Consider the following 22,053-nt stretch of genomic DNA (forward strand, 5'->3'; position numbering starts at 1 on the left):
GATATAATTATATTCATGTTGCAAAAGAACTGCAACGGACATAAAAACTCCCTTGCTTTTAACAGAGCGTTCCATAATTTCTAAGTACGAAAATGCCAGGTGAAAGGATTTGTAAACATATTTTGTTAAAGCAAGTCAGTTTTTTCCGCAACACATAAAAGACATTTTTCCAAGAAAGTTGAGCCTTTGTCACTAATGAAATCACTAAATAAAGACATAAATATAGAAATCTTAAGATTTGTTCTATTTAATGTTGGTAGCAGGATGAACTGTCAGAGTGTATATTTTGTCGCAGAGTTGCTGCAAGATGTTAACAGTGAAAAAGGTATTTAGAAATGAGTTATTTCAAGATGAAAATTTTCAGAATAATTGCAAATCTAGCAGGATAGAGAAAGCACAGAAAACTGGCAGTTAGATTGATCAGATTAGTATGAAAAGTCATTTAGCAAAGGGAATTAGAAGAGTGACAAACTAGTATACTTTAGATCTTTTTTTCTGAACCAGGGACAATCTGATCATGTTTCCCTATAACAATAATAAATAACTTTATTTGATATATCACCATTAAAGGTGGCATCTCAAAGCAATACAGTAGATGTAAAAACAGATGAAAGGACCACAGATTACAAAGTAAATGCATATAAGAAAGACAAGCAGTTAGAGGTGCTACCAAAATTAGAAAATGAAGCAGATACAGACACTAAGTCTTCTGAAAAGAAAGGTTCTGAGGTTAGATTTAAACTGGCCTTGGTGTGTGTGTGTTTGTGTCTGTCTGTCCTGTGATGGACTGGCGCTATGTCCAGGGTGTATTCTGCCTTGTGTCCGTCGCTTACTGGGATAGGCTCCAAATCCTCTGTACTGGATAAAGAGATTAGAAATGGATGGAAGTAAAGGCACTGTGTGGATGGAACTATACACAGTGTTAGAAACCCACTATGAAATGGCAGCATCTCACTGAGAATAAAACATTTTATTATTTTATTAAAATATTTTATATCTTAAGGAAACAGCCTTTCCACCTCTCTTGCACATCAGTATCCATACCTAGTTATTTAAACAAATTGCCTCTAATTATAAACATCTTAATATGCTGGCTCTGTGGATCCGCATCAGCTATGTTTGCCCATTCCTTCAATTCATGTGCATCCAACACAGTTCAATGCCAGCAACTACACATAATCTAAAATACAATCCTTATTTCAGTATCTATGTAAACATATAGTCTGTTAACTTCATCATCTTCATCAAAAGTATGCCTAACCCCATTAGGAAGTGTTCTTGTTATAAGTGTATTCCTCAGCTTTCCCCAAACTATCTTCTTCTTGCCAACATCTCTAGTCTTTTATCCTGCAATAACTCAGCCAACACTTAAATCTCCAAAAGCTGCTTGTGTTAATTTCTTTAAATCACAAATATCATGTGTAAATACTGGCCATGTAATACTCTGCATTGTGGAATAATAGTTTATTTTAAAGGGAACTAGAGAAACTAAGAACTAGAGAAATCTAGTTTTTTTCTAGAATTAATAAATGCACATCCTGTTCACTGAGGAAATTAAATCCACACTGAGCAATCTTCAATATGTTCAGAATATGACAGCAAGAATCCTATCAGGGATGCATTACACCTGTTTTCAAGTCCTTGCACTGGTTACCTATCAGATTTCGAGTCAACTTCAAAATCCTTATCCTCCTTATATACTGTCCTACAACTGTTATTATTGATCTCCGAATTATTGTACTTGACATGACTTCATTCAGCCTTTCCTGAACGTCTATGACAGGCAGAGAGAGTGCTGTTTCTGGTGCGATCTTTTACAGCTGACATTTCACTGTTTTAAACGAACAAGAAATTAGATTGCTCATAAATCACTTATTCTATATAAACACAGCGTAATTGCCCTCCGAAAATCTTCTTTTTCTTGTTCGTTTTAGAGACCTTGATCGAAACTGATTTTAGATGTCAGAAAGGATTTATTTTCTCTGTATTTCCTACATTGCTTTGTCGAGATTTTAACTTTATATCTAACTTTATATCTAGGCTCAGATTTCAACTATAAATCGTACAGTAATTAATAGCAGTAAATACTGATGTTTATACATAAAAAAGTCATGCCTTGGAGTATAGACCCCCAAAGGAATGCCATAGACTCAAACTGCAAAATAAACACATACAGAAAGAAAGTATTTGTATTGTAATTGCAAATCCTGGTACTGTATGAGTGATTGGTATGACTTTCCTCATTACAAATCTCTTATTAGAATTTAAATTTCTCTGTAACTCCAGGTCAGAACAGAGAAAATGTAACTGCCTTAAGGAGTTTACGATTATGAAAAATAGAAGGATAAGCATGATACGTATGTCTTCTGTCATTTTCTAAGTCATGTTACTGAGCACCAAATCGTATTGAGAATATGAATCCATTTAAGGTTTATACCATTAAAGTAACGGTTTATTCCATGCTGAAAATGTTTGTACCAGACTTTTTTGAGGCCTGTTTAATTGTGTCTGAAGTCTGATGTTGTAAATTTTATTGTTAAAAAGATCCATGAAAATGTCACTACTAAAGTTAGCTGGTACTGTTGGTACTGTAAGTGGCAAGTAGAGCTCATATTTTAGATTTTAAGGAAGCAACGGACACAAGGCACAATACACCCTGGACATAGCGCCAGTCCATCACAGGACAGACAGACACAAACACACACACACCAGGGCCAGTTTTCCCATAAACCAATTAACTTACCAGTATGTTTTGGAGTGCGAGAGGGAGTCATATCACACATATGGAGAAAAACCATGTAACCCAGAGAGAACATGTAAACCCCACACACACAGGATGGCAGGAATTGAACCTAGGACCCCAGTGCTGCAAGATAGCAATGCTAACCACTTTGCCACCATTATAAATGGATGGATATCTTAGTTATCTTTCTAGTTCACAGGTTTGCATGCATAATTTAATTTTGAAAGCCACTGAGACATCAGGTACTACTGTTGTATTTATGAAAAAGAAACAAAACAAAAAACATACTAACAACTGTGCCATCCTACTCCTTAGCTAATACATTTTATTATTCATAAACAGTTAACATTGTTAGCAAAATATTTTGAATTATATTTAACCCTATTTTTTCTTTAGTTTTGTATTTAACTTATTATATGATAGTCAGACTTAATGTATATTTGAACAATGAAAATATATTTTTACAAGATTTTACATTAAGCACTTAAAATTAATATGGTTAATAATAGTAAACTGTAACATGCTGAAAGAAAATGCTTTCAGAGAAAATGTTTCAGGTGTGAAGAACATAGATCTCCAATGCAATTTCAACCAAACCTGTTCCCACACACCCTGCCCCCACTACCATTAGAATATACACAAAGCACTCAAATCTTTCGAGCTAATGATCAGGTGACCCGAGAGAGAGCGAGAGAAACACCAAGGGGTGCGGAACCAGGGAACTATTTACATGGAAAACGGGCGATCTCCCCAGACTGTCCGCCCGTTTCACTGTTACCTGGATACCTCTTTATTTAGAACTCACAGACACTGATTTTTAGTTTAGAAGGATTCAAGTAGGGTTTTAGATGAAAGGCAGCGACCTTAATCAAGCCCAAATCACAATTGAACCCATTCAGAGCCTACATTACATTTTAGCGTTTCATTCTGAGCAGAAGACCCTCACACCTGAAGAAGAGGGAGGTGTTTTTCGCTGGAAATCTCGCCTGCTTCTACTTTTCAACCGGAGTGCTGGCTGTGACGAATTAAACCGGTTTTACAAGTTTCAATCACAGACCATGTGACATGGGAGTCAGGAAACTCCACCGGATTTGATAACGCTATAAAAACGCTATAAAATAATGTGACTTGGCACAGAACAAGTTTACAGCACAGTTCAATAATAAATGCTGACCATGACTTTAGAAGCATAAATTGCCTTACACTCAATTTAAACACAAGCTGTCTTTAGCCCTCTAAGCTGGTTCATACAGAAATGTAGAGATCCAGGCTCAGAACACACAGCTTCATTAGCGAATACATATGCAGGACAACTAGAGAAGACGTTTTACAGAGGATGGATTTTTAGAAACATCCCATCAGTGACATCACTGAAGTCAACTCCTAGGTACTGTAACTGTCGTGTGGATAGTTTCACAAGAATCAGACAAAGGTTTAAGCATCGCTTGTTCTAGATAAAACTGCATAAAAAAACAACAACCCATAATGTACTTCTTTGCGGCTCTGTTTGCCCAAATCATATATTCACAACGTGAAATCTAGAAAATAATATTACGTAACCAAAATCCGCAATATGGAAACAGAACCTGTGTAATTGTTGATAGATGATGTACTCGTAACATTTTTTCAAGACGAACTACAACATTTAAAAAATGACTTGTATGTACTTGATATCTCTAATCAATCCACGGGTCCCAGCACGAAACGAAACTAAAACGCATACCGTTTCGCGCTTCTTATTAGTTGCTCAAAAGTAATTTGACCTTATGAAATGCATAATATAAACCTAGAAACATATACGTGAGCAGTACTTAAGCACTGTAGTATCGGTGTTAAGACATACCTCTCAAATACTGTAAATCAAGTTAAAAATATCTCAAGACAGATTCTGGTCATAATGAAACCATGTTTCGTGTATGTTTTCTTTAAAGTACCGAGACCAGCCATATACTGTATGTTTATGTTCCAAAATTAATATCGTTTATGGCCTTCACACGCGTTGCAGTATGCTCCTATTCTTTTTATGCTCAGCTACTAAGATTTCCCTTCAGTGGTAAAATTAGATATGAATAGTCAATACTTAAACGGGCACAGTTAAGACATTAAATATACATATACATACTGTATACAGTACAGTTTGCATACGGTAATATGTTTATGTTCCTAAATCAATCTCTTTTATGAGCATGTGAAAGGCATGGTGAATCACTGTACTTTGCATGATTGGAAACAAATGCGTGATTGCGAAATGCTGTGGTGTTACTTTTACAAAGATGGTCAATGAAAAAAAGAATGTTGACCAGGGCAATACTTTGAGTTTACACTTACAGCTTGTCCAAGGTCATTCATTATTAATACTATTAGTAATATCTTCGTTAAAGACTTTGATGGCCACAGCTCAAACATGAGAGGTTGAGCTTTATTAGCTCCACCTTGCGGAAATTCCGGATACTATTATTTTGCTTGTCGTATTATAGGAGAATTTACGGTAACTCGCGGTATTTACCGGTAGCTTGCGGTAGACTGCGTACAGCGTACCGCAAAATAATGCGGTATCGCCCGCGCATTTTGAATGGCTGCATCTGTATGGGAGGCTTTGGAACAGCGAGGAAGAAATAGATGCGCAACTGAGGAATTTAGATGAGGACAAGAAGCTTCCTGCAGTTACAGCACAGTTGAAGTTTAGGAGATTTGTGATAGGAATGAAAAATGAAAATAGAGTTTTTAATTTTTCAAAGGACGGGAAAAGGCTTAGTCTAGAACAGCTGATTGCTAACTTTAAAAGTGTTGTCTGCAGGCCAGAGGAAATCCCAGGTACATCTAGAGAAGACAAAGATTATTGTTTGGCACCGTCAGAATGTATTGTTGAAGAAAAGGCAGAGTTTTTAAAGGAGGCTGTTAAGCAGCATTTTAAGGCTTGAGATCTAGGTAGAAAAAAGGTTGGTATGGAAAGATTAAGAATTCCTATGTTAATTAAACCAGAACACTTGTTAGGAAAGAGAGTTAGACATGCTTTTGATGAGAAAAGTAAGAAGGTGTGGTACAACGGCACAGTTGCTGAAATGAGACTAAATGGCCAGGAGTATATTTTTAAAATAAAATATGATGGATTTAGAAAAATGTGGTGGTTTGCTTTGTGGAAAGATTATATGGATAGTTATTTAGAATTGCTTCCTGTTAGTGCAGAGGACTTTGTAGGCACGAAAGTAGAGCACATGTTTGTGAGTAGTGAAGATGGGAGTGAATGTTGGTGGCCAGGCAGGGTAGTAAATGTAAATAGAACAGGAGACTTGTTTGTTGTGGATTATGTAGAGGAGGGCGATGATGAAGTTAGTGGCATAATTGAGTATCCATTGTTAGATGATTACATGAATAATGAGGTGAGGATTGTTGCTTAGGTTTCTTAAGTTCCAGGCTATTGCTAATGTTACACTGTGTGTCAGATGCAGATAATTTTGAGGAATACGAATAGGAAAGCATCTTGTAGCCGATGCTGATGCACCAGGGAGGCTGGTGAAAAGCTGATCCCTGGAGCCTGCATCTTAAGATTTGTGTATTTGTAGATACCTAGGAAGTAAATTAATTTGAAAACATGCAGATTATGGATGCTGATGCGCCAGGGAGGTCAAAAGGCTGATCCCTAAAGCCAGCAATATGAAATTAATCCTCTATACATAACTGCTGAGGTAACTTCCCCGTGCATTCTGATAGCTGGTTTCCAGCACTGTATATAGTTAGTTATAATTTTTAACATTTACATTGTTATTCATTGTTCATTGTTTTTCATTGAATATGTTTGCCGTTCAGTTATAGTTTATATTTCATAATTAACTTTTTTGTTTACTTTCATTTTTTGATATTTTTATTTTGTCAGATCAGATGCACATTCGACCAAAGTCTTGTAAATTATTACGTTTTAAAAGAAATGGAAAAAAGTGCAACAATTTATTCCAACGCAATTTTAATATTACTATATTTGTCATTCATACCTTATATTATGTATGACAATTATTAGATTTATAATTTATACTAATACTGTTTTGTATAGATGAAACCTTTCCAAAATGTATAAATCATTAAAGATTATTAAAAACGTATTATTTTCCACGTGTAATATAATTAGGAAGTACAATAAGATGTTGTTTTAATGGTTATAAAATGATACGTCTAATTTGTTGAAAAAGCTGTTTGTTTAATGATAAGTAAAGGACTTAGAAGTAAAAAGAGATGCTTCATATTGCTTGGTTAATTTTAAAAACTAAGTTATAAATGCAGATGCGATTGCTGCCATAAGCGCTCCAGGCAGAAGAACGTTCGTTCTGTACTGCTGAGCTCCGCGCCTCCTCCCTCTCTCGGTGCCGCGCCCCTCTCCGACGGAGCGCAGTGGGCGGTACGCTATTTTCAGATCCTCTGAATGGGAAAAAAAGACCTGCTGATCAGTTTCACACAACAGGAAGAGAAAAGAGTGGGATTTTTTCTCTTCGAAACGTGTGTTGTCTTTATGAAATTCGTATATTTTAAATGTTTAATTAAGAAGTAAAAACCTTACAGCGTACACAAAGATTCTGAGCTGATCACGAGAAAGAAAAATCACCCATTTTTTGCGCATAAAAAGTGTTTTTTAACTCTCGAAACCTGTTTTTATAAGTTTTAAAGTCGTGCAATGTCTAAGTTAAGCAGGAACACATCATTATATCTCATTTTTGATTTTTTTTTTTAAAAATTTAAAAATCGCCCAGCCTACCTATTGTTCATTTTCAGAGGAACAACTATGAACATTTCTATGGAGCCTGCCTTCTTATATTTATTTATATATTTGCTTTTCTTGCAGTGAGCGATAGCTGCTTTCGGAACCTTGCCGAAGACCGGAGTGGAATCAACCTGAAAGAACTTGTTCATGATCCGACTCTGTAAGTAAATTCCGACAAGGATTGAATAAATACCAAACCTAGAACAGGACAGAAATAATACCCAACCTGTAACCTCCCACAAGGACAGAATAAAAACCCAATCTGTTACCTCCCACAACAACAGAAATGACACCCAACCCGTAAGCTCCTATAAGGGCTGAATAAACACTCATACTCTAACCTCCCACAAGAACAGAATAAACACCCAACCTGTAACCTCCCGCAAGGACAGAATAAAAACCCAACCTGTAACCTTCCACCAGGACAGAATGAACACCCAATCGGTAGCCTCCCTCAAAGATAGAATAAACACCCAAACAGTAACCTCCCTCAAGGACAGAATAAACATTCAACCTGTAACCTCCAGTAACGTTCTGCAAGGAAAAAATACCTAGCCTGCACTGCTCTTGCATCAAATGCAATTAACAACACCTAGTCAAAGACATAAAATGTGACTCCACACGTATTGAGAAATCTTTGTGAGGAGAAGGTACAGATCCAGGCATTCAAAATGCTCGAAGCATCATGTGCCATACTGCAAAGTGTACACTGCATTATACTGCAGTGGTAACACAAAATATGTTTGTAAAAGTTCCGGTTGGTGCAGTGAATGCTTAACGTAGCATGTGGAATAATTCTGGGCTTTCACACAAACAGCCTGAGTTCAAATTCCAGACAATGCCCAGCCCCTTGGAGATAATCTTAATAACATTTAATTTATATATTACAGAACATTTACATGTTTATTAATTTTATATATCATAGTATGTTAAATATTAAATTGAGATTAAAATAAAAGTAGGACTGTTTCACAAAGCAAGATTACTCATCCAGATATATAAAAAATACTTTATAAGCCTTTGTGAATCCAACGTTTTCCTTCAGGATTACATCTGCATTAAAAAACAGTCTATGTTTGTCTTTGTTCTAATTTAAGTAAAAAGTAGTTAGAAAACATAATTTTATTTTAGATTTCAATTCTAAAAAATATTCTACACATACTATACTGTAGTATAGGCTTTAAAACCATATGGTACAATACTGCATTTACTGTATATGCTGTACTGTGTATGTATGTGCGGTTGATTACAGCACAGTATGATATAACACACAATACTGCACAGTCCAAAGACAAATTGGGAGTTTAATTGTTTCTGAGAGAATTGGCCCCAGTGTAATTTTGTATGTGTGTATTTGTATAAAATATTGTAAGTGCTTAGTGATTAAGGATCTTGGACAAAAAAATATGTGATCAATTGCAGCATTATCCTCATGACAATCTAAGTTGAAAGCGATCCTGCAGAAGGAGAGGGTGGAATTGGGCCTCTTAAAATTCTGGAATATACCTACATGTCATCTAAACATTATCTTGTTGCTTGCAAGCTGTGTGGCATTGTCATATTTAAGGTGAGTGTATTAAGTAGCTATGGCTCAGCCTTTGTTACAGAAACCATGTATTTTTGTGCATCGTGTTTTTTATTGCGCTTAAGACTTTTTTGCTATTGCCATTGTTGTTGTTTTTCAGGAAAGGGTGATAGTGGATAAATAGTGTAGAAGATTTTTTATGCACTTCCCAACATTCAAGGGAGAGATGGTGGCATTATTATTTATTTTTAATCTTTATATTATATATATTATATAATTGTTATAATGGGGAGCCAGTCAGACGAAAAAGAGTTGGGTGCTAGTTTTGAAGGTGAGGCATCATAAGTTAGTGATTGGTTGGAATGTTATCAGGTATAGTTCTGGAACCAACCCTACAGATCTCCCATTGGTGGATCTTACTTTGGGTGATGAACAGTGACCTCGGCACCGTGGTCTTGGAAAGAAACAGACTACAGGCTTATGGAGCCCATCTGTACTATATATCATTAGATGGTTCAGCATTGAATGTACCTTTATGATGTCTCTTATTAGATGGTCCTATTAGCCACATTCCTGTACATTAACTCAAAGGCCAAAGCTGCTTGGTCAAGGGAACACAAAGATTATTAGAAATCTTTTGTAACACTTAATTCTTACTGTAATATGTTTTGCCACTACACCCCTTTTCTAATCTAAGCAGAGGCAGATACCAGTGCATTACACTGTGAAGGACTGAGTCAGGGTTGAAAGCCCTTTTGCAGTCTGAAGCCGAGACACTTGCTTCCTGTATGTCTGTTGTACCTAAGATGTGATGCCTGCTCTGTCAAGATTAAGATCAAGAATTTGGAACATTTGGAGAATTGATTGGGTCATTATTGGGCAAGCAGTAGGGCACATACAATTTAATCAAACCATGATTTTAAGGACAGTATGGTGTGACACATAATGCTGCAGCACCAAGTGAACATTGGACTTAAATGGCATTCTGTCTTGATAATGTTTTGATTATCTTGGTCCCAGCTACTGTACATTCTTCCATCTCCCGGGGGAAGACAGGGAATCTCTCAGCTGGGTATCTCTCATACAGGACTCAGACTAACAGTCTCAGATACAAGGTTTGGCAGAATGTTGCTGAAGCTTTTGGCATTTCAATTAAATTTACTTTTTATTGTCATCTCTGTCTTTTTTATTAAATGACTCCTATGTGATCTGTCACTCTGTTTTAGTGTTAAATTGCAAGAGTGCTTGCAGAGTCTTTAATCTCCCCTGCTGTTCAGGGTATCCTCTCTCCCAGGTTGAGCCATCTTAAGAGCTTTTTAAAATTTTCTCTCAATAGCTTTATTCATTTATTCATGAATCTAGTGCAGGCATCTTGAAAGTATTTGAGACTAATGAGTCAGCTTAGTTTGCAAATAAAATTAGAAATAAACGGTAAGTTAATATGATTAGATGTCTTTGGAAAAATGCTAGTGGTCTCACTGAGAATGTTGGAAACAATGATTGTAATTTGTGTTATTTTAGGTGCAGGTGTTTTCCATAATTGTTTTTTAAATCTCAAAAACTGACCCTGAACATTTAAATATTTTGTTCCAAAGGTAGAAAATTGCTGTCAGTATATTATGATGTGTGTCTAAATTAGCTCAAATGGAACATGCTGAAGGAGGAAGTTAAATATTGTAAATGGTAATCTTTTCACTGTACTATGTAAAATATGCTACTTTGACAGAAGTCTGACAGGGCCTTTTGCATCTCTTTTGCAAGTCTTTTCCTTCAATATGTTTGTTAGCCCTTGGTATTTCTCAAAAGACATTAATAAAATTGCCAGGGCATTTCCTCTTGCTAACTGTGTCAAAATCATCATTCAGGTATTAGAGAACTAGCAGATTAATAGCAGTATCATAAACTGTAGATACATGTTTACTTCAGAGATACAATACTTTGATTTTATTACAAGGAGGTTTTGATCATGTGGAATTAGGAGTCTGTTTAGTGCTTTTAAAAGGTTGCTCAAGATAGTCAACATACTGTAGTTAACAACATGTAAATCTGCTGTGAGTGGTATGCTTAACTAGAATGTACTGTATGTTGCTACAAAGTGCAATCTACAAGATATGTGTGAGTAAGTGTTTGTAGTGGGGTGCTTGAAATTGTCAAATGCAAAATTTTATTATTTTATTCTTGTTGTGTTGCATTGCTTTCTCTCAGACTTTGAGAGTCATCAGTTTCTTTCTCTCAGATGCATTAATGTTCTGCACACGATAACAGAGTCCAAAATTCTGCAAATGATTCTGCCCCATGACTGGATAAAGATGCTTCACCTTCACTTATTCTTTACTTACCCAGAGTTCAGGATTAACCAAAGTTAAAAGTAAAGGTATACTGGATTCTAGCCTGATGCTTTAAGTGGATTTTTGTACCAGTTTATAAGTCTTTGTTAACATGCAAATTGTTACACCACTTAGCTCTGTGAGATTTGAATAACCTTTTGATTTACCATCAGTGCAAACATCAGCCCTTCGAGATCTGGTTTTTGGTGTTTGATTTCAAGTTTCATAGCTCCCTGTAACTACTGCTTTTAAAGTGAACTCTTTGTTCCACTCACTAGAGTATGCAACAGCACCTACAGTATGTTTTAGAAACTTTTCAAATTATTGAAATCTTAAATGTTTTCAATTTTATGTTTCAGACCATGTACGAGGGCATTGATATTCTGTATAATGCAGAAATAATATTTAACAGAGCATCTCTTTTACACCTTTTTGTGGAAAAATTAATCAAAAGTGCAAAGACAGTGGCAGATCAATGAGGATTTTGGATAAATGAAACACAAGCAGATTTGGGAAGGAGAGATCAGTGTTCAGACAGGCAGGAAGACAGATTTTGCCTTACGTATTTCTACTGATTCAGAATACATTGTACATGGGGGGATTGGGTTTGCTATTTAGATATCAATAACTAGTACAAGTCATGTGTAGCACCTCATTTCTGTAAGAGCAAGGTTTCCTAGCTGATATCAGTGAAAGAAGAAACAATTTGAACTTGATTTTAGAATCAGTCAACCTTACTTCAAAATTTATTTTTTATTTTTAAATACCAAATTAATTTTACTCACAGTCATTCTAAAGGGATGATGTAAAATGAAGACCTGAAACCTGAAGCCCTTCTTGTACATCAATAGTATTTAGCTCTCAATATTTGTGTCATTCCTAGAATTCAAATACTTAAAGTGGGAGGCAGGTTACTTTGTTGTTAAATCTTTTTACACATTGATGTTCCTACCCAGTTACATCAGATAGGTTCTATCTCCTAGCTGAGATTCAGTTCAAGATTGTTTTCTCTTGAGTTCCTTTTTTTGATTTGTAAAACACTTAAGGTAATGAACTAGAGGAATCTCAATAGCTTCCAATCCATGCAGTCTGATTGTTGTTCATGAAAACATGGGCACGGATGGTTCTGAGAACCCACACCCAGATGGATCCGCTCAGGCCCTATGATCCCCACCGGCTCTGCTGGACCTTTTTTCATTGTAAAATGCTTCAACCAAAAAGACTGTTTTTGTTATTTTCGTGCATTGCTTAACTGTTCATGTGCCATGCTTTCCATTCAAATTCAATTCAAAAGAGACCAGAAGTACAGTGCCATGTGAAAGCTATTCACAGTTAATTGGTGATACATCTAATCTCACAACTAATGTGCTCTCAACTGTCACAGCATATGCATTTGTACTGACATCGTTATGTGGTCATTGTCAGCACACCTTCGAGAGCTGGTTAGTGTGCATATACAGTTGTCTTTTTTACTTTTGATTAATTTTATTTACTGTTTTAGAAAACTTTAATAGGTTAATAGAGTGGTTTTATAACAGTTGTATGGTAAGGGCCAAGTGACACATTGCACACCTTTTGAGAAAGCATATTATTGTTTATTAAGGTAGAGGGACTTGAAGAACAATGTAATAAACAGGAGAAAACATTGTTCTGACATATACAGTAGCTGCAATATGACTAAGGAAATATCAAGTGCTGATTTAAAGATGACGTTTCAGAAGCATGATATCTCACTGTGTTGTAATTAAGTTATTTTTCTTCCTTTTTATGCTGTAGTTTCTAAGTTTCTAATGTATATGCTTCAATGTACTGTACTGTATATGTGCTTTAAATATTTCCTCTTGAATCATCTGCAAAGGTATCGGTGTTCATAACCCTTTTTCTTCATCTAAATTAGATTGTGCAACATGGTGCATGCTCTCTAGTAGTGCTTTTAGAATAAGGATATAAAATAACACCAAGAACACAAACACCAACAACTTATCTTTTGTACTGCTTGTAGCAAGTAATGCTGATCATGATATATGTAAAGGGGGTGCCATTTGCAGTGAAGTGGATACAGAGATAGCAAAGGGTGGAACACAGGGTTCTAAAGCAGTGAGCAGGGTTTTGTGATGACTGCTCTTTTTACACTTTCTTCTTAATGTGTCACTGAACACATGAAGATACAAATAAGATTTCATGTACAACTGCTATGAATCCAGGAGTAAAGATGTTATTTAAACACATGCTAGAAGACATGCTGCTAAAATTTCACATAAAATTTACCTTAAGCTCAGCAATAACAGTTTGGTGTTGTGAGGCAGTTCATGAAGTTTAATTTCCAATCTGTTAACCAAATGCGTAATTATGTATTAAGTCTTTTTAAAGAGTTAAAACAGGCTCTACTCAAAAATCTGATTTTGGATGTTGATAAAGCTTTCCCTTTCAAGGGAAACACAATGCATGAGTTTGTATCATACCCTCAGTTTGTACTGATTTATTTACTACAGTACCAGATTTGTGTGTACTGTAGTATCAAATCCAAGGAAAAATGTGCTACCTGTACTGAATTGTAGACTAGAATTGTGGTCGTGTTTCATGTTCTATGTTACCATAATCCTTCATCCTCATCCCCAGTTTCATGCTTGTAGCCCTTTCTCGAAACCTTACTTTGGTGTTAACAATCCACTTCCTCAGACCTTACCTTCGTGTTACTGTCCTCATTTCTTCCAGAGTATATAGCATTCAAACTCTGAACTCTTGAGTGGCGTAATATGTATGTACAGATCCAGCCATTTAGAATGCACGACAAATAATGTGCCTCAAGTGGCACACATTGCATTTTACAATACATGTTTTTAAAATATTCTGTTGCATAACTGCACTGCTTTGTAAAACCACCAGGTGGCACAATAAATGCTTAACATGTCATGTGGAAGTATTTGGGCTGTCACCCAAAAATGCCTGGTTCCAAATCCCGGTCAATGTCCCATACGGAAAAATATTTTTCCAATTGTAGAATTTAATTTGTAACCTGTTTCAACTTTTATTAATTTTATACTGTATGTTACCATGTGTTAAATATTAAATGAATATTAAAAAAGATAGTAGGGCTGTTCTACACAAAAAAAAATACTTAGACGGATATTTAAAAAACAGTTTATTATTAAATTTAATTTAAATTTATTTCACAAATATTGTATTGAAGTGACTTTAAAAACCTACGCTATTGTTTCGGCATATCTGTGTAGATGACTTCGTGTGATTTGCATGTGAGGCACATCTTTGTTCATGTATTCAATTCAGGTTGCCAACATTTTAAAACAATGGGACACACACTGTGAAGCACATATGTTCCATTTTAAAGACACCATACCATCTCATAATGATAATGGAGTTGGACCACCTTAAATCACTTAATGTGCTGTATAAAGTAGCATTTGTGCTGCTTTTATCTACAGATGTACATTAACTGTACATATGCCTTAGATATGCTGCAGTCCTACAGTCCTGAGGTTCAGTGCTTTTGAGAGATGGTGAATTAGTAAAGCAACCTGATTTATTATAATGCCACTAACATCAATATAGCACATGTATATTACTTTTCAATGTGAAAACTCTAATACTGAACCTGTGAGTAATAGTACACTCAACAAACAACATACATGTAAGACTCACAACTCGCAGAATAAGTTAAATAAAAGCCCTTCTAAAAACAAAGGTTTCGCATCTAGATTTGAAAGAGTTCAGAGAAGGTGACTATCTGACATCCTTAGGGAAACCAGGACACTAAAGAAACCTGCTATCAATAAAATATCTGCTTTGCGACATTTCTATACAGTGACAGTGAATATGATACTGTTAAAGCAGTGGTGTTGCACACCTATGAATTAGTCCCTGAGGCGCATACCATCAAAGGTTTCAAAATTACAAAAATAATAAATCTGTAAATCAAACCTTTCACCATTTCTTTATGAGATGTTGTGTACTGCTTGCCAAGAAGCTGATTTTGACAAACAGCTAATTTTGTTTGAAGAATTTATAAACTGTCTCCCTAACAGAAGCAGAAAGTTACCTTGTTCTCATAAACGGCTCTGTTAGCAGATGAGTTAGTGTTAACACATAAGAATGTGTTTAAAAATTCTGTTCAACCCTTCTTTCATGGAAATGACAAAAACTCAAGATTTCCAACATCTACCGTGACATCCGATCTAATCTCAAGGTCTGCTTCTTTGCACACTAAGGAAAAACTTAGGCCATTTGGTTGCTGATTGCCTTATGCTAAAGCATAAACAACAAAATTCCAAAAGTGTCACTTTGATTCAGACATTTTCTTGTGTGTTTGAATGTAATGTAGAATAGGCATCAATGAGGGATATGATCCATGTATGTTGGAGAACTGAAAGCCCTGAAGTTTATAAGATCTTGAGAAATACTGGTGCTTCTCAGGCTTTTATTCTTGCTAACAGTTTGCTTTTTTTGGACCAGAATTCTTGTTACTCCAGTATGCTTTTACAAGGCATAGCGATGGGGTATGTGAAAGTCCCACTACATACTGTGCATTTACAGTCTCATTTAATTACTAGTTTTGTTAATGTAGAGGTGCCACCTAGTAGTTCAGGTGGGTAGCTGCGCCAGCATGCGCAGGCTGCAAAGAACAAGTAATAGGTTTAATCCATGCTGAAAAGAAATAAAATATGTTTCGGCTGTGGAGGCTTCTTCAGGTGTGAGAAAGACAGAGCAGTAAACAAAGGAAAGGTAACGGGAAAACAAAAGCTGGGAGAGAGGAGGAGCGAGAGGTGGGAGCAGGGGACTGAAAGAGTGGCCAATCAGGAAATGTGAAGTCAAGATAGGTGAAGAGAGGTGTGAAATGAAACCTACAATGAATAGAGAGAATTTAGAAGAAGAGTAGTCTGTCGTTGAGAGAAGGGGGAAGGTATGATCCTAGCTGCAGGGTAATTTTAGTTTCTGTAGTCTTTCTGATGTATGAGTTAGGAAAACCATCTTTGATAACATCTTTGATCTCTGCTTTCGTAACTCCAGACAATTTTCTGAAATACGCAGTGATGACTTTTGGTATGCAAAATGTTCCAGCCATGTGTCAGCAACTTGTGCTGACAGGTGTACAAAAATTGTGAGATATATTTGGATGATGCTGTAGTGTATTCTTCCAGTTGGCCTGAGCTTGTTTGAGAGACTTCAGAACGTTCCTTTAACAGTCAGCCTAGGCAAGTGTGAAGTAAGATGACTGTGGTGTATCTGAGTAACCAAGGTCAAGGTCAACTTGATACTAAAATGGCTGCAATTATTAAGTTTCATTGTACTTACCACTAAATGTGAAAATGGTGTAGTTTTTGTAAAAAGAAAATTCTGATGTTGTATCATCTTTAGTCCCTTTAGTCCCTCTTGTGTATTTTTGTCTATTGAGTGTCAGTGTACAAACTGTTAAGGCTCTTCTGTTTAAGAATTCTGTGCTTGCTGCCCCAGATTTTCTACTACCGTTTAAATTAGATGCTAGTGGAACAGGTGTGGGCTCAGTTCTGATACAGGAGGATCAAAATGGAGTTGATCAGGTAAATTATTCTACCATTGACTTTAGCCTTATTACTTGTTTTGCAGCATTTTGAAGTTTATTTAGGCTCAGCTCTTCTGCCGTTGGTTGTTTTTACTGATCACAGTCCTTTAAATTTTCTTCATTGTTTTGTATATCCATAATCAATGACTGATGCGCTGCTCGCTTATGTTACAGGGTTACTCCCTGGAAATTAAACACAAGAAGGGCGTGGAGAATGTTGTAGCTGATGCACTGGTCACTTATGTTACAGAGTTTTTAACAAACCCTATTTGCTATTAAGGGTGAGGGTGTTACATCCTGCTGTGTTTGTTAACAGGTATAGGCAGTCTTATTTGTGATTTGGGTGTTATTCCTTTGTAGGACTGTCAGGGACCAGCAATTGGCTGGCAAATCACTAAGTTGTTATTGCTCTGTAACCTGTCATCTATTCAAGTTTAAAGGATGCCACTAGACACCGAGAAGAGAAGTGGAAGGGGTGGAAGTCAGTTGTTGGGTCATGGTCTGCCAAGAATTTAAGGATCTTGTTCGTTGTTGGGCATAGGGGGTGTAGTAAAGTGATATATATATAAATAAATGTATAAGTATTATTTGGAATTACAAGTAATAGTCCATCAGATGGCTCTATCCCATTTTCCTAAGTTGTATGAGTCACCTGGTGGTTATAGTTTTGGTGCCAGAAAGCAAAGGAGAAAACTGGGAAGAACTGGGGAGTCTGGTGACAGTTGAAGAGAGCTAGCGTGAGAGAAAGATGTCGGATCGGTAGTCTAATGTTACGTAGAAACAAACTTAGCTTTAATATATAGTTCATTGTTCCACACCCGCCTCCGTGTCATTGTGAAGATACAACAGGGGGTATGTTTTTATGATGTTGGTGGTTGATAATGTTGGAGAGCTGGACAAGTATTTGATTTGTTTTTGTATTTCTTGTAAGTTAGTTTATTTCAGCGTTGCTAGTTAGTCGCACTGAAGACTTTTTTTGGCATTGGCTTTGTTGTTTTTTGGAAAAGGGAGTTAGTGGGTGAAAATGTGTTGTTGGTCTGATCTGGCCAGTGGAAGTGGATTTTAATCCCGTCATTGTCAGTATTCACACATTTGCTAATTTACACCTAAAGAAAAAAGTTTTTTTTTAATTTTCCTTTCATTAGGGAATAAACTTTTACCTGTTCCTTTGCAGCCTATGCATGCTGTCGGAGCTCCCTATTCAAACTTTGTTCATTCATGTTAATTAATGTATTATTAGTATTATAGTATAGTATAATACTATACCATACTTTTTAGCAACAGACTGCTCCAGCTACGGTGTTCAAGGGAACGTTTCCGCAGGTCTTTCCTCCCGGCGGCTGTCAGGGTGTATAACGCTGCCCTAGGCTAGGACTGTTAGCCCTTCATTTGCTCGTCTATGGACAGCATGTTTGCTCCATTGTACTTTTTGGACAATCAGTCTGTATAAGCCTATGCACATTTTGCACATATTTTATTGTTTCTACAGTGACTATGATCATCACATTTTGCACACACCCATGTATTTATTTATTTTATATTTATTTTTGTTTGTCTTGGGCTGGACTGCTGTAACACATCAATTTCCCTACGGGATTAATAAAGTCTTATCTATCTAATATTGTAGTAATCGTGGCCCCTCACCTGTTTACCAATAATTGGTGACAAAGGGTAAATGAGGTAACATGCTAGTTAACTGTGAGAACATCTAACAAAGACAATTTTAAACTTCTTTTAGTGTTCTAACACCATCTTATACATTTCTGACTTTTAACTAACCTGGGCTTCAGACTGAAATCTGCTTGCTTTGGGTATTTATTTTATTGAAAATGAAAAATTATTTTTTAAAAAAAATTTCAATGCAGTTCACTTAAGATTATACAGCACTGTAAGTACACATATCATGTAATTAAATATTAAGTTTATAGACAGGTTTATACAGTTTAAAGCACAGATAATCATGAAAATGGTTTCAAGGCGGTGTACTCAAACTTTTGACTGGTACTGTACATCTTAATTATTTTATTTAAATATTACAGAAAGAGTCTTTGTTTCTTAAAAGTACAACTGGCAAGTTGGCTGAGAAGCGAACCCCAGGACCATATAGCTTGCAGGAGACAATGCTATGACTGAAGCAAATCGTCACTTGCAGCTGGAACGGTTTGTCTGGACAAGCTTTTAATTTTCCATTGAAACAATCATGACAGAAATTGTTGTTAAAATAAGCATGTCAAAATGTTTCCAAAATAACCCCAAACAGTATACTGTATATTATATTTAGATCCATAAATTAATATTGTTAGTGACGTTCACAAACTTTTTATTTTCAACTAGCAAATTTTCCCTTTTTTTCCCTATATAATTCCATATTAATATTACATATTAATTAGGGAAACAGCTTACATGAATAAATCATTTCACTAACATCTAACGCACCACAAGTTCCACCTGTCTATTGTCTTTGGCCAGAGAATCACTCATCCAAAGTACAGCACTTTCTGACTGGTTGTATCTGTAGGTGTGAGGTCAACAGCCCATTTCCAAAAGATTTTGTTTTAACTCTTAAATTTTCAGATGCTAACCCCAACCCTTGCCCCTTGCTGGAGTTTTCAGACCAAACTATTAAAACATGGGATGCTTTAGGTGCAGTTTCAAGCTAAATTGAAGGAGTGTTTGCATTTTAACTGAGGCTTGACCTTGCTTATTTACCATTTAAAACAATTTCTCATAGCGTAAGTGTCATGACTGCCAGCCAGCAGAGATCAACCCACAAAAGAGCTAGCCAGTACCAGCAGTGGGTAAATAATAACAATATCTATTTAAACCATCCTAACCCGCTTCCTGCTGCTCGGTATTGATTCCTCTCCTAGAGAGCTCTTACCTCACCTTTGTTTGTACCTTGCTTGCAATACTTCTCCCGGCTACTGAACTTACCTTTTGCCCTTCGACCTTGAACCTTGCTTGACGTTTTGGATTGTACGCCTGTTTCAATATCTACCCTCTCCTTCATCTGCATAGGATCCTTATACCTCATCATTGGGATTTGTTACAGAAAGACTTTTACATTAGTCTACCCAGTCATTTATTAGGCTGGAGATTCCTTGCCAATGACTGTTTATAGCCATTACCATAGTTTGATTAATGCTAGGGTGAGGAGAGGCACCAGATTTGCCTACATTAGGGGAATTATTTCATAATTCCATGTATTTTTGAACAGGTTTGTGCCTAAGGATAATCTCAAAATGCTTTACATATACTGTATATTGAAGGGAAGTATCTATGTGTTTGACATGCTGCAGATATTTAACAAACAACATCCCCACTACACAGTTGTTTAGGTAGAAAAGTGAGATATTATTTCACCAAATGAATTAAGTGTAGGTGGTTGGTGGTAGTGCAGAGTGGAACCTAGCTCAGGCATTGTGGTTAATGCTGTCAAACACTGACATGAGATCTTTATTGATCAATTTGTCAGCATATTGGTTTAAGGTCACAGCTGTAGGATGTCAGACCTGTGACTGCAAGTAACCCTTATTGCAGATTTCTGGTTCTCCCTTCCCAGTACTGACCAGGTGGTAATGCTGCTGTGAAAATCACTGTCTGCAAATGTGTCTATCTGAGATGGAGCTAGAGTTCACAAATGGTAAATGTCTTGATGGCATTCCTTTTGGAATTCTGGTGCAAATTAGGCCTTATGTTGCACTTTTACTGCTTTACCAGTACGGTGAATTAGGTCATATCTGTATTGCAGCAATTCTTTATCAGAGCGAGTCTAATCTCTTGTAGGGGTTTTTGGACTTCAAAGATGGGGAGTTGTGTAGGACGCTGCTAGATTGTTCTGTTCTGTTCTTAATTTGCTCTGTTTTATGTAGTAATTTTTTAATTAGTATTTATAAGTGTTGAAAATTTTAAACATTCAGACTTTTCCTTTGGTTATTAGGTTTAGAACCTTTTATCTATTAAAAGTCTTAGCTTTGACCAAAATATTACTGTCTTTGGCATTCTTGTTGTTAATTGCTTTAAACTGACAAAGTATTTTTAAGACAATTTACTCATTTAGACCATCTTCCAATGTCATAATATTATATTTTTATTCCTATATATTCCCAATATATTTTATTTATTTATATTTATGTCACTGATATAGCATTTATTAATTGATCTTGATTTTGTGTAATGATTTTGTAAAATCTGTAATAATCCTTTCCATTATGTAAATAGTCCTAAACAGGATTTTTTTCATGAAAGGTTTATTATGTATATCCACAAGTATGTTCAAGAGTCTCTCAGAAATTATTTTTCTTGTAGGTAATACTTTAAGTCAGATTTTGCTGGACTTTTACTATGTTTTAAAAACTCTAACCGTGATTTTTTTTCATTTTTGTTATCAGTCTGAAACATTAGCCTTAACCATCTCAATTCCTGCTTTTGCTGTTATTCCCATTTACTGTGTTTTATGTCATCTGACCCCTTTTTAACTTGTTTGAGTGTATCAGTGAAATTCAGGTTGCATAATTTGAGATCTACATATAGGCCCAAGCTCATTTAAAAATAATTATACTGCCAACAATGCAGCATAAATACTATAGCTGTCATATTAAAATTTGTATAATTATATTTCTTTGGTGACTTTGCTGTAGTATTTTCAGCTTGGATTTGTGAAAAATGACTGATCAGCAATTACAGTCTGGCTGTAAAACAATAATTTAGAAGTATGTCCATAAAAAACTGAATGCTTTCAATTTAATAATTAAATGCCTATATCTCAATGCAGGAAGAATAAGGAATAAAAAGCAATAACGCAAAGCAACTGCATTAACTGTGGTGGTTGAAGTGGTGGATGGCAAGGATGAATATAAAATCCATGAGCACATATTTTTATATAAAGATAAGCCGGGATAGAAAGGTGGGGATGTTAAATTATACATAAAAAATAACCTGAAAGATTGAAAACAAAAAGGGTAATTTGCATCTTAATTCTAGGGATATGCGGTACCATCCATTTACCTTACTATTTGATGAGTTCAAGATATATACAGTGGTGTGAAAAAGTAAGTACACCCCATGAAAAGGTTTGTCTTTTTTTGCATTTTGGATATTTGATCGTCATTTCAACAATTCTGATAGATAAAGGTGATCTAATTTTAAATT

At 35.9% G+C, this 22,053-nt stretch overlaps 1 protein-coding gene across 11 annotated transcripts in view; it reads left to right on the plus strand.

The window, feature by feature from the left end:
- The window catches only part of gphna (gephyrin a), a 475,089-nt gene that overhangs the window by 172,033 nt on the left and 281,003 nt on the right, over nt 1-22,053 (plus strand). For all 11 annotated transcript variants that reach the window (XM_088924522.1, XM_088924523.1, XM_088924516.1 and 8 more), the window contains exon 2: nt 7,575-7,653. In XM_088924522.1, coding sequence (XP_088780648.1) covers nt 7,575-7,653 — 79 coding nt within the window. The remainder of the gene's footprint in view (nt 1-7,574; nt 7,654-22,053) is intronic.

Source organism: Atractosteus spatula, chromosome 9 (assembly GCF_055471065.1).
Source record: "Atractosteus spatula isolate fAtrSpa1 chromosome 9, fAtrSpa1.hap1, whole genome shotgun sequence".
NCBI lineage: Eukaryota > Metazoa > Chordata > Actinopteri > Semionotiformes > Lepisosteidae > Atractosteus > Atractosteus spatula.